Source organism: Rhinatrema bivittatum, chromosome 4 (genome assembly GCF_901001135.1).
Source record: "Rhinatrema bivittatum chromosome 4, aRhiBiv1.1, whole genome shotgun sequence".
NCBI classification, from domain to species: domain Eukaryota; kingdom Metazoa; phylum Chordata; class Amphibia; order Gymnophiona; family Rhinatrematidae; genus Rhinatrema; species Rhinatrema bivittatum.
The window spans coordinates 416341440-416354937 of record NC_042618.1 but is presented as its reverse complement, the minus strand read 5'-3'; the positions used below and the strand labels follow the sequence as shown (position 1 = coordinate 416354937).

General features: G+C 43.9%; 1 protein-coding gene across 1 annotated transcript in view; it reads right to left on the bottom strand.

Moving 5' to 3' along the window:
- COL7A1 (collagen type VII alpha 1 chain) overlaps nt 1-13498 on the bottom strand; it is a 350074-nt gene that overhangs the window by 88070 nt on the left and 248506 nt on the right. The window contains exons 79-83 of the mRNA XM_029597520.1: nt 12610-12654; nt 11336-11398; nt 10261-10305; nt 8220-8255; nt 7479-7514 (exon numbers count right to left, since the gene is read on the bottom strand). Coding sequence (XP_029453380.1) covers nt 7479-7514; nt 8220-8255; nt 10261-10305; nt 11336-11398; nt 12610-12654 — 225 coding nt within the window. The remainder of the gene's footprint in view (nt 1-7478; nt 7515-8219; nt 8256-10260; nt 10306-11335; nt 11399-12609; nt 12655-13498) is intronic.

The following is a 13498-nucleotide window of genomic DNA, read 5'->3' as shown; positions in this document are numbered from 1 at the left end:
AACGCCTATGGCGTAAATGTCCTACTGCCTCTACTGTTTCTAATTTCAGAATTTTACTTGCCAAATATCAAACTGATACACTTGAAGCTAAATGGAACTTCTATTCAGAAAAAATGTTTAAAAACTAGGTGATAACACTCACGCACTATTCAAGTTTGCCAAAAACTTAACTAGCGTACCTAATTCTGAGATTTCTTCTCTCAATAATCTTTCTACTGAATCTTTCCTTAAACATTTCTCTCTTAAGACAGAAAAACTTAGGGCCAGATTTTCAAAGGGGTACGCTCGTAAGATACATGTGTACCCCCCGAAAACCTGGCCAAAGTACCCCCTGAACGTGCCGAGCCTATGCTGAGTAGGCTCGGCGGCGCGCACAAGCCCCTGGACGTGCGCAAGTCCCGGGGCTTTCCTGGGGGGTGTGTCGGGGGCGTGTCGCGGTGGCGCATCCTTTGGGGGCGGGGCCGCGGGCATGGTTCCAGCCCGGGGGCATTTCGGGGGCATGGCCGAGGCCTCCGAAATGGCTCCAGGGCCTGGGAATCGCACGCCGGCGGACGGCCCGGCGTGCGCAAGTTACGCCTGCATCGGGCAGGCGTAATTTGTATAACAAAGGTAGGGGGGGTTTAGGTAGGGGAAGGGAGGGGAAGGTGCGGGGGGGGGGTGTGGAGGGAATGAAGGCAGGATGCGCGGCTCAGTGCGCACAGGCTGCCGATTTTGGGCAGCCTTGCACGTGCCGACCCCGGATTTTAATCTATATGCGCGGCTACGCGAGTATCTATTAAAATCCCACGTACTCTTGTTTGCGCCTGGTGCGCGAACAAAAGTACGCGTGGGCACAGATTTATAAAATCTACTCCTTAGTCTTTCCTTTATTAATGTTGTTCCCTGATATCTTGCTTCTATCACTTTGACACCAGAGATTTGGTGTACTTTTGAAGATTCTTCAGTTCTTGAAATTTCCAGCATCATATCGACAATGAATAATGTTGTGTGTCCTGCTGCGAATGTCTCCATAGCTTTGTTTAAAGCCTGCAAATAAGTTATTGCTCCTTTTTTATCCAAAATTGTTAATCAATTTGTTGGATAGGGTTATTTCCCTGATTGCCTAAAAAGAGCTGTCATTAAACCACTTCTCAAGAAATCCAACTTAGATCCTTCTGATTGTTTTCACTCTCATCTCTCATCTCTGACATTTTTATCTAAAATTATTGAATCTGTAGTGCTCCGTCAATTAATAACCTTTATTGAAGAGAATGAAATCCTAGACCTGCATCAGTTTGGTTTCAGATACTCTATGAGCACTGAACTACTCTTAGTTTCCCTTGTAGATTCTAATCGAAGAGGTCTAGACTCTGGACAACAATTTCTTTTGGTGTTGTTAGACATCTCATCAGCTTTCGACACCATAGATCATGAAATTCTTTGTTACCGATTGCATAAATCTGAGTTATCAGGAAATGTACTCAAATTGTTTCTCTCTTAGGCCTGGATTTATCAAAATGCGGTAAGTACCGCATGTGATAGCAAAAGCGGTGTGTTTTATGCTAATATAGCATTTATTGCAATAATTATGTGTGCGAAGAGCTAAGTTAGCACAAATTGCAATACCCTTTTCAGATTCTGTGATAAGTGCCAACCTGTTGTATTTCCTGCATTCAACCACTGGGGAGAGAGAGAGAGAGAGAGAGAGAGAGAGAGAGACTGGCCATAATGTCATGGCCCAAGAGTCCATCAAGCTATGTTGAACGAACCTTGCCCAAATCTCATCTTGGAATTAGTTTCCTCACTCCGAAGGCCATCAAATCTTCACAAGAGACCACTGTTCTGTTCGTAGGTGTCATGTACAATGTCAAAGTGGCCCCTAACCCCCTATACTCTTACCTAATCCCCACCTCGAGTTACTAGGTGGGCCTACCATAGGGATACAAATACCTACCTATGGGCCATGCCATTATGGCCAGGCTCGCTCTCGCTCTCTCGCTCTCTCTCACTCTCTCTCTCTCTCTTCAATTCACCTGAAATAGCCCTTACAGGAGACATTGCAAAGGGCAATGAAACCTTACTGCACGGTCACGGCAGCTATTGCACAGCCTAACACAATTCAAAGGGGTGTAGTTAAAATCGGTGTTATGGCTGTGCAATAGCTCTTCGCAGACAGGCTAACCCAGCCCACTCTCCACCCCTAACTCTTCCTATTTTTGGAATTTGCATGCGTTAAACACGTTTTCGCATGCAGTAAGGGCCTATCGCATATTCACACAATATCATCTTAAATCCGGTGTCCCGCAAGGATCTGCTCTGTCCGCAGTTCTATTCAATATTTATCTTGCCCCTATTACCAAACTACTTGCCACAGTCACTGACGAATATAAAATCTATGTGGATGATATTCAATTCTATATGTACCTACACCCTACTTAGGATAAAACCCTCAAACACGTTCATCTTTGCTTGTCATCCATTAAACAATGGCTCCATCAAAACAAACTGTCTCTCAATAGTTCGAAAACTGAAGTTCTTTTAATTCATAGGCCTCATTCAAAACAACCTCTTCAAACTATGGGGCGGATTTTAAGAGCCCTGCTCGCCTAAATCCGCCTAAATCTGGGCGGATTTAGGCGAGCAGGGCCCTGCGCGCCGGTGCGCCTATTTTACATAGGCCTACCGGCGCGCGCAGAGCCCCGGGACTCGCGTAAGTCCCGGGGTTTTCAGAGGGGGGCGTGTCGGGGGCGGGCCCGATCCGCGCGGCGTTTTCAGGGCGTGTCGGGTGCGTTTCAGGGGCGGGCCCGGGGACGTGGTTATGGCCCGGGGCGGTCCGGGGGCGTGGCCGCGCCCTTCGGACCCGCCCCCAGGTTGCGTCCTGGCGCGCTAGCGGCCCGCTGGCGCGCGGGGTTTTACGTCTCCCTCCGGGAGGCGTAAATCCCCCGACAAAGGTAAGGGGGGGGTTTAGACAGGGCCGGGCGGGTGGGTTAGGTAGGGGAAGGGAGGGGAAGGTGAGGGGAGGGCAAAAGAAAGTTCCCTCCGAGGCCGCTCCGATTTCGGAGCGGCCTCGGAGGGAACGGAGGTAGGCTGCGCGGCTCGGCGCACGCCGGCTATACGGAATCGATAGCCTTGCGCGTGTACTTTTGTTTGCGCCTGGAGCGCCAACAAAAGTACATGAACGCACCGTGTTTGTAAATCTACCCCTATATCTTTTGAAAACACTTCCTTTTCTACTAACTCTCCAATCAAAAGTATTGGTATTTGGGTTGATTCAATTTTATCATTTCGACCACATATCAAGTTTATCATCAAAAATGGTTTCTAAAAACTTCGTCTTTTGTCCGGCTTATGCCTGTTGCGACCGTCGCTGCCCGACGTCTCCACTACGCCCACCTTACCTCTTTGGCGACTCCCTCTTTGCCAGTTGGAACTTTGGCTGCCACGGCGTCATGTTTCCGTTCCCCTCCGGCATCCCCGGACCGGCTAGACACTGCACTCCACCATGTTTCCCAGCAACCTAAGGGCGTGCGCGCGGCCCCGACTCAAGTACCAGCAGTGGCGCGAACCTCAGGGGCGTCCCCCTGAGATGACGTCATCCTCACCGGATATTTAAGGTCTCTGAATTCGCTAACTAATCAAGTTAGCAAGGGGGAAAGGTTTACCTAACTTCCTCCAGGTATCACTGCGGATGGGATTCGCTCTCCGCATATCTTGCTACTCTGCCTCCTCGGACTTTACCAGGGGTACCTGCTCCTCGGGGGTCTCGCTTTCTCTTTTGCTTTTCAGATCGCAGTCTGGAACCGATACTTGCTCCTCGAGGGCCCACGTTCCCGGACTTGCTATTGAATACCACTTCTGCCAGGAAGTCATCGCTGCCTACAACACCAGTGAGTTTACATCTCTCTCTCAGAGCATTCTCTGGAACCAGGTACTCGCTCCTCGAGGGCCTACTTTATTCCAGCTCCTGGGCTGCTTCTAAGAGACTATTCTGTGAGTGTTATCATCAAGGTTCTGTTCCTGAACTCTGCATACCCTGCTTACTCACTATATTCAGGTTCTCTACAGCTCAGTTATCCAGGTTCACTGTTCCAGTATCTGAGGGACTGCAGCCCAGCCGGGCACTTCCAGCTCACTACTGCCACCTCTGGTGGTTCCATATACTGTTTAATAAAATGACTAGTGTGTGTCTGTCTCTTACTCTGAGCCTGACCGGTGGTCCCTCTCGGGATCTTCCCCCAGGGGCATGGTCATCTGCCACCGGCCCAAGGATCCACCCACAACTACCTCAAACACTAACAATGCCACCTACTGCATAATAATGATTTTCTGACTATCGTACGTGTAATCATTTTTCCCCACATTGACTTTTGTAACAGCCTTCTACTTGGGTCTTCCATCCAACTCATTATATTCTCTACAACTTCTTCTTAATTTAGCCGCCAGATTAATCACTGGACCCAGATGCTACAAACACATTTCCCCTGTTCTTGAAAAGTTAAAGTGGTTGCCTATAGAACGAAGAATTCATTATAAAATTTGTATGACAATTTTCAAACTTTTAAGCTTTCATTCCTGTTCATGGTCCAATGCATTACTCAAAATATATAATCCCTCTTGAGAGTTGAAATCATCTCAATGTGGCTTCCTTGATGTTCCTTCTGCTCGCCATGCTCACCTTTCTGTCACACAAGAATCAGCTTTCTCAGTTGCTGCACCAACCCTCTGGAACTCTTTACCTATGGAACTCCAGTTAGAAGACTCCGTCAAAAAATTTAAACTCTCCTTAAAAAGTTTCTTCCTAAAGCAAGCTTTCCATTAATGCACCTGTAAGACTTTCTTTATGAAAATTTCATCTGAGGTTTAAATGTATGTTTGTTTAATTGTTTTTATTTGTATGCTTATGCTATCTATTTTTATGAATGTATGACCTGTAAATCGCTTAGACCTATTTTGCATTAAGCAATTAATACATTTTAATAAATGAAATGAAATAAGGCTGTTTAAGCATTCACCATAGGTTAAAGTGAAGAAAATTCCAGCAATGGAAGGTTCCAAGGGTGTAGAGTACTTTTTGATTGATTTTCCTGGTCCATCCTAAAACTGATAGTCTCTGCCTAAAATGTGCATTAGTGTCTCCACGAAGCACTAGAGGGAGTCATGGACCAGGGAACTGGAGAGAGGCAACAAGTGACCCTGCTCTCTAGGGCTCCAGGAGAGGAAAGGGCAGATTTGCCTTTTCTCACCACATGAGAGAGCATGTTTGCTTTCTCACATGGGTTGGAGGGAGTTCCAGGAGAAGCCCAGCAAGCAAAACTCAAGAGAGTTACTTTCTCAAGTTCAAAGGGAGAAGGAGACTCATCTGGGAGCCTGAGTACAGCCAACTAGGGATTGTGATACCAATTATCTTTCAGAGAAGAGGAATTCACGTTCCAAGTGGGGTCCTAAAGGAAAGAAAGACCAAAAGGAGCAAAGAAGGCCCAAATCCCCTCACTTGTTACTCAAGCAGCCTGAGAAATTGTCTTCTCTCCTGACTACTTGCAACTGACTATTGTTTTTTTTGTGAAAAACTGCTGTGCCTGTACTTTTCCCTTCTTTAGTTCTTGATTTTGCTTTAGTAAAACTACATTTGTATTTTGGAACACAAATCACTGTGTGGACAGTTTTTATTAAGAGACTGTGTGAGTGATCCTCTGATTCTTACATCTTTGCTGCTCCTGGAAGAATCCACTGCAATCATGCCTTCCATCTGTCACATCCTCAATCTATCACTTTCCTCTGCTGCTGTTCCTGCTGCCTTCAAACATGCTGTTGTCACAAAACTCCTCAAAAAATCCTCACTGGACCCTACCTGTTCTGCCAACATCGTCCCATCTTCCTCCTTCCTTTTGCTTCCAAACTACTTGAACGTGCTGTTCATCACCACTATCTTGACCTTCTTTCATTTCAAGCCATTCTTGATTCCCTTCAGCCTGGTTTTCATCTTCTACATCCCACAGAAACAGCCCTGCTTATGGCTAAAACCAAAAGCCTTTGCTCATTCCTAATCCTTCTTGACCTATCTGCTGCTTTTGACCCTGTTGATCACCACCTACTGCTTGATTCTCTGTCCTCACTTGGATTTTGGGATTCTGCCCTATCTCGGTTTTCTTCTTACCTTTCCCATCACATTTTTAGTGTTTCCTCTGGCAGATCCTTCTCTATTGCCATCCCATTATCAGCTGGTGAGCCTCAGGGTTTAGTCTTAGGCTATCTTCTCTTCTCTTTGTATACTAATTCCCTTGGTGCTCTGATTTCCTCTCATGGTTTTCAATACTATCTTTATGCTGATTCCCAGATTTACTTCTCTGCACTAGAAATTTCATCAGAAATCCAGTTCCAGATCTCAGCCTGCTTGTCTGACATTGCTGCATGGAAGTCCCAGCACCACATTAAGATCAACATGACCAAGCTCTTTAACTTTCCCCCAAGTCAACTTCTCCTCTTCCTTCCTTCTCTATTTCTGTGAATAACACTGTAATCCTCCCAATCCACTGAACCCATAACCTCCTTCTCTACACATATCCGAAACCCTGCTAAAATGGGTTGTTTCTCTATAATCACCACCAAAATCCATCCCTTCCTTTCTGAACACACTATTAAAACCCTTATCCACTCTATAATCACCTCTCACTTAGACTATTGCAGTCTGCTCCTTATATCATCTCTCTCCAATACAATCCATCCAAAATTCAGCTGCACATTTTGTCTTTCACTACACCCATATAACTCTCCTTCTCAAGTCACTACATTGGCTCCCTATCTGTTCCCACATATAGTTCAATCTTCTTTTACTTACCTAAAAAAACCTTTACTTTGCAGCTCCTTACTACCTTTCTTCTCTATAACCCTTCTTGTGCACTCCAGTCATCAGAAAAGTCACTCCCATCTCTGCTCTTCTCCTCTACTGCCAATTCCCGACTCCATGCTTTCCACCTGGTGGCACCCTATGCTTGAATAGACTTCCTGAGCTGGTAAATCATGCTTCCTCTCTTGCCTCATTTAAATCCTGTCTAAAAACCCATCTTTTTTTAGGCTGCTTTTAAACCTTAATCCCTGATTTCCTGTTTACAGCCTCATTGATTTTTAACCATTGTCTTAATAAATGAAATTCTCAAAGTTTCTTTTCCTCTGTATGTTTTTGATTGTAAGCTCTACTGAGAAAGGACTGTCTCTTATATGTTTTTAAACACTGCATATGTTGAGAAGTATTAGTAATCCTGATCTAAAGTTATATCAGTTTTCCCAATCTTGGCAGTATCTGAAAGTGGCCCCTAGCCTACATCTCGGAGTGCCTGGAAAAAGGTGGGATTACCCACCATTCTTAAACATCCAGCGAGGCTCACCTGTTCTGTACTGACAGTTGTAAAAAACATCAAAACGTACAATGCAGAATCCAATCAAACGCTGGAAATAAACTAAAATGAATTTACTGCTATAATCTAAATTGGCACTTTACTTACAGGAGGTCCTTGCGTTCCTGGATCACCAGGGGTACCCTGTGAGAATAAATTGACAAAATAGTCCAAATTGAAGTCTTTACAAGATAGGCTGAGCCGACACTGAAGCTGCTGAAGTTACATCGGTTTTAAGCAAGAATTGTCTGAAAAAGTGAACTCTTTATCACATAGACCTGACTGGAATTGTTGTGTCCAATTATTTGTTTTGCAGTGCAGATGCACTACAGAGTATGAAGTAGTAATGTGCCTCATTTAAATATGTGGTATAAAAGACATGAAATTTAGCGTCACTGCTCCAGTGCAGAGAGAAACCCGATGTGCGCATCAGCTGCTTCCGTTGGGTTGTACCATTCCCAATGCCCCATTCATTTAGTTTTTTGTTTGGTTCAAAATAAAGTCTGACTGCTGTGCCAAGCCACATGCAGAGGTCTTATACCATGTGGACAGATGCCCATCATGGTAAAATGCTTAGCAAATACATTCCAAGTATGCTTGAATCTTAGCAGAACCCTGATCTCCAGCCATGGAATGTATATAAAGGAAAGAACAGTCATGACAGACCTTTTCATGACCTGACCCTCTTGCATGAGCAACAGAGTTCTTTATTTCCAGAGAAACAATGTCATCTTGTAACACATGCAAGTCCTACTTAATATCAGAGACATTTTTTTACAAAGATAACATTTCAATTTGAAAAACTACTTAAAGCAGACGGTGAGAGACAGAAGGAAAAGCAAAACCTACCGGTCGACCTAGTACTCCCGGAAAGCCTGGCATACCCTGAAAATATTTAATTCAAGCCAAATAGTTAGAGGAGAGCCACCTGAAGCAGTCCCAGGTTGGTTTAGGCCTTCAACAACAGAGGTCATGGCAAGGACAAAGCTGCACTAGACAATGGAGTGGACAGACATTCCGACCGGCGACCAGACAGAAAGCACAGAAACCCATCAGGAACAAGAGTAGGCAAGCCAACCTAACCAGTGGCTCAGAATAAAGGCCTTGTCAATGGGTTACTTACAGCTGGGCCAGGAGGCCCTCTAAACCCCTGCAGGCCCTATATTGAAAGCAATGGACACAAAACAGCAGCACATGAAATAACAGAACACTGCAATTCAGAGAATGCTCATTTCAATCAAATCAATTTCAAATAAACAAGTTATAGCAAAAAGATTGCCTGCATCTTAGCAGGTCAGACCAACGGCAACCACAATATTACTAATTACCAATAAAATGAATCTCGCAAATGAACATATGGAATATTTATCTTGTCATCCTTCACAGTCTGTAAGGCGCTGTAAGTGCCTGCTAACTCATTTGATTTTAATGAGCATTCTTATTACACAAAAATACAATGAAGAAGAAAATCTTTTCTTTCAGAATCTGTTAGCAAGACATTAAAATGCACCATGGGATTATAATATTCATATTAATAGTAACAATAGTTTTAAGGGCAAAGCATAGATAATCTTCTTATACAAAACAGGTATTACTATATACTGTATATATACTGTCTCTAGTCCTTGGTATGAATGTATTTATTTCATAGATAAAGTATGTATATACAGTATAAGTGCATCTACATATTCTCTGAGCAGTTAATGTCATGTAGAGTAAATCTATCCATTTGTTCACATTATTGATACCATACATTTTTCTATGTCTTTTACGGCCTGATTTATTAAGACTATCTATGGGAAAGACCCTGATGAATCAAGCATTTCCTATCTTATTTGGTCAATCTCTAAAAGTATGTGTTCACCCATTTTGAAGTCTTCCAATGTATCTATCAATTCATATATAGATCCAGTTGGTCATTCAGTTTCTTGTGTTTTCTCACCACAATATTCCCATATTTATCTTCTCAAGCACTCTTCCAAACTTCCCTCACTGGCTCACTCATTGATAACCCCATTGTCACATCTAGTCCACTCCTCACTATTATATTTTCACATGCATTCTCCCATGTACACCCTTCCATTTACAATTTATCATTCATCGAAGCATCCTTGTCATACAGCTGTTCCTCATTTCTCTAATTTCCTTATTCATCCTTTTGCAAGACCATCCCTCCATTCTATGCAAATGTGGCAGAAACTGTAATCTTGTAGTAAATAGCACTGGCATGGCAGTGCAAACACTGAAATACTCAAATCAAATGTACTTTTCTTCAGACTGTGTTAAGACAGTCAAAGGACATTCAGTTAATGAACTCTTGTACAACTTATACAATTTCATGTCCAGGGAAGACATGCAATAAACAGGCAGACATGAAAAATTGTGCTCTGTGGATTGGCAAAAGTAAATGCATTTCAAAATCATCATATTCTGTCACATGGAAATGAAAAGGTTTGCTTGCATTTTACTAGAAAATACTCAGAAAGCTGACTTTATTTTCCCTTCTATCTGAGCCATTCGCCTTCCTTCTCTTCTGCTCACTGTAACTGAACGGCATAGATGGCAGAAGTGAGACCACAGGGCTCTGCTATAAATATTCTACATTAACAAAAACTCTTCTGAATCCTATTATTGATGGGTTTTTTCCCGCTTTACATTCAATACCAAAAACTGATTTGGGGAAAGCGAATGCATCCAAACCACAGAGAAGCCTCCTACATGTTTGCTGTAAGCAAATCTTGGGCCTATGGACTTCTTACAATAGATACATTGGCTAATTCACCTAATACCATGAACCTAACTTAAATAGCTTCCTAGCCAATAAAGAAATTGCATGGGCTCAACTGATTTTAAATTATTTTCTTAGTCCCTATTCACCATTCTTACTTACCGGTTTCCCTTCCGTCCCTGTGAGCCCCTTTTCGCCAGGAGGACCCTAATGGAAGCAAGACATTATTATTATTATTATTATTTATTGATTGATTGATTTTATGTACCATCATTTGGTGGAACCATCACAGTGGTTTACATAGTAAAACATAATCAAAATAAAAGACATGATATAAGAAGTAAAATTACAATAAATTACAAAATGCAAAAAACAGAGAAAGGAATTACAATGAGATGTCTAAAAATCATAGTAAAAAGTAAAAAGGGTGGAATGATAAAAGTCAAGTTAAAAAATGCATAATAAGAATCTCATATGCATGATGTTTTATCTGAATCCTCATAAGCCTTCATAAATAGCCAAGTCTTCAGAATTTGGCATGGCCATCAGTGAAGCTACATTTCTATGAATATCACGAAAAAAATAGCAAAGTGCATTACAGATTCCCACAACAGACGTACTGGATCCAGTTGGGAAAAGAGGTTTTTTTTAGAGTAATGCTAGTTATCAAGCCTGGAGGAGGTAAGCCTGCATCTCCTCCCGCCTCAGTTGGGGTAGCTTTCAGGGGGCTTTTAGGGGATTGTGGGGGGAGGGGGACTGGCCTTCACAGTTTTGAATCAGAAAGACAGAAGAAGGTGGGGGTGGTGGTCATGAGGACCCTTTGGCTGTTACAGTTTTGAATCATGAGGGTAGGTGGGAGGGGGGATGAAGGAACTGTTGGTTCCAGACTGTACCTGTATTGAGGGGGTGGAAGGTGGGAGAAGATTTAGCTGGCTAGCATTGATTTTCAGCATTAGCTGGCTAAGATTAGGCATGCGGTTTCAGTGTCCCTCATTCTGATTTCCAGCCAAAATTCCAACCAAAAATCAGCTTAACTTAGCTGACAAAATTTGGCCGGCTAAATTAGTCACTCAGCACTTTTTTGAAAACCATTCTTTATGTTCTTTTGTATCCTATGGATCGTGCACTGTATAGCAATGGGAGACACTTTTCTTCCGAGTATAAATACTTGTATGTTATTTCAGTCCAGTGCTACATTCAAAGATCCACTTCCTCATAGTGGGAGGCAGACACTCACCGAAGCTCCATCCCTGCCTTTCTCCCCAGCTTCGCCTCGGTCTCCTTTCTGACCGTCTGCACCCTGCAATTGAAATAGTTTGCATGCAGTCAGAGCAGTGAACAGGAATGCTTTCAGTCCTGACAACATCCTTCCAGTTCTCTTCAGTATTCACATGCTCATGTCAACGATTTATTAAAGCTGCCTGAGATACCCCCCACGGCAGGCTACGCGCACCAATCTTGCTTGATAAAGTCGTGGGCTGCTGCACATCACTCATGAGCCCGCAACATACAATGATCCCCAAGAGTTATACTTTATACTGATCTGATGTCTAGGCCAGTGGTTTTCAAACTTTTTTCTATGGGACTCAGTAGAAAAAAAGTTTTTCTTCTCAGGACCAAGTGGGAAAAAAAAAAACAATTCGCCCCCCCCACCCCCCCGCATGTGTGCATTCCCCAGTCCCCATTGCTCACTTTCACCCCCAACCCCTGCTCACTTTCATCATACCTTTCCTCCCCGGTCTCCAATGCTAATTCTTACCTCCCCCACTGCTCACTCTCATTTCCCCTCCCCCCTAGCCTACACTGCTCATTCTCACCACTTCTCCCCCTCCAGCCTTCATCACTCACTGTCACTGATACTCCCGCTCTGCGTGGCTCAGTCAGTGTGAGCCACACGGTGCCTGTAGTCTCAGGCTTCTTGGCCCTCATCGCAAGAACAGCGCTGAGAGTACGGCTACCATACAGGTCTCAGGAAGTTTGATCCACATGGTACCTACATTCTCAGCACTGTTCTTGCGATGAGGGTCAAGAAGTCCATGAATACAGGGAATGGGGCTGCAACCCAGTTACTGGCGTGCAGCGACTCAGTACTGGGTCACGACCCCAACTTTTAAAGCCACTGGTCTAGACTGCACGAAATTGAATATGAAGGAGCTGAAAAGGAAAACAAATGGCTCTAGAATACTCATCACATTCAGTTTCCTTCTCAGGATAATCTCCTGCTGCACATATATTTAGGTTCAAATCTTCTCAAGTATTCTTTAGGAAGTCAAACACAGTGCAACTAAGAATGAAAATTGCGTGAAGAGGTAACACTACTACTATTACTACTTTTCATTTCTATAGCGCTACTAGACATTTGTAGTGCTGTACAAATACACATAAGAGATAGTCCCTGCTTCATACAGTTTACAAATATACAGGATAAGTAGCAAGTAGTCAAAGATTTTTCTCCTTTTAGTAACACTCAGACAGCAAAAGGCAAGTCATGAAGACTTACTATACTCAGACCTTATCTCCTTTGGGTCCTCTCTCTCCGTCATCTCCGGGGTCTCCCTGCAGAAGAGGAGGAAGATGACTTACTAAGTGCCAGCAGGCAAACTACAAGTAAAGATTGCAAAAATGGCTGAAAGACAGTACTCAGCAGCATCCTAATAGGTTTTGTGCCTGCCTGGTAAGGGTGTGCACAAAAAAACTTCTCAGTTTGCTTTGGATTTTCAGTTCGGTTTCCTGTTTCATTTAGTTCATTCGGTTTGGATCAGAAGTGCATTTATTTCATTAAGTCATTTGTTTCATTCATTTCCATTAAAGTCAATAAGTGAAGCAATGCACTCTATTCTTTAACTTTGGGGTTTTCCATCCAAGTTTTATTAAACGGTGTCAGGCATCAGCACCCCAAGACACCAAGAGTGGCATGAACACGCCATGGCACCAAAAGAGAAGCAAAGGGCACCAATAGTGTCATGAATAGCCCAAGCCACCATGAGAAAGGCAAAGTAGCACAGTGGCAAGAGCACCCCAAAGTATCAAATGGGCAAATCAACATTGCCCTCACAATGTCACAGGGGCCGACCGTCGGCCTCTATGACATAGTGAGGGCAAAGGTAGCGCTGGCGCCATTTTGAATACTGGCAATATGGCCCGAGTGCAGGAGGTCGCTCCCGGACCCCCGCTGGACTTTTGGCAAGTCTTGTGGTGGTCAGGAGGCCCCCCCCAAGCTGGCCAAAAGTCCCTGGGGGTCCAGCGGGGGTCCGGGAGCGATCTCCTGCACTCGGGCCGTATTGCCAATATTCAAAATGGCGCCGGCGCTACCTTTGCCCTGTCACATGGTAAGGGCAAAGGGCCATCGGCACCATTTTTTTTTAGCGCAGGTGATGGCCTGGGAACGGGAGATCACTGC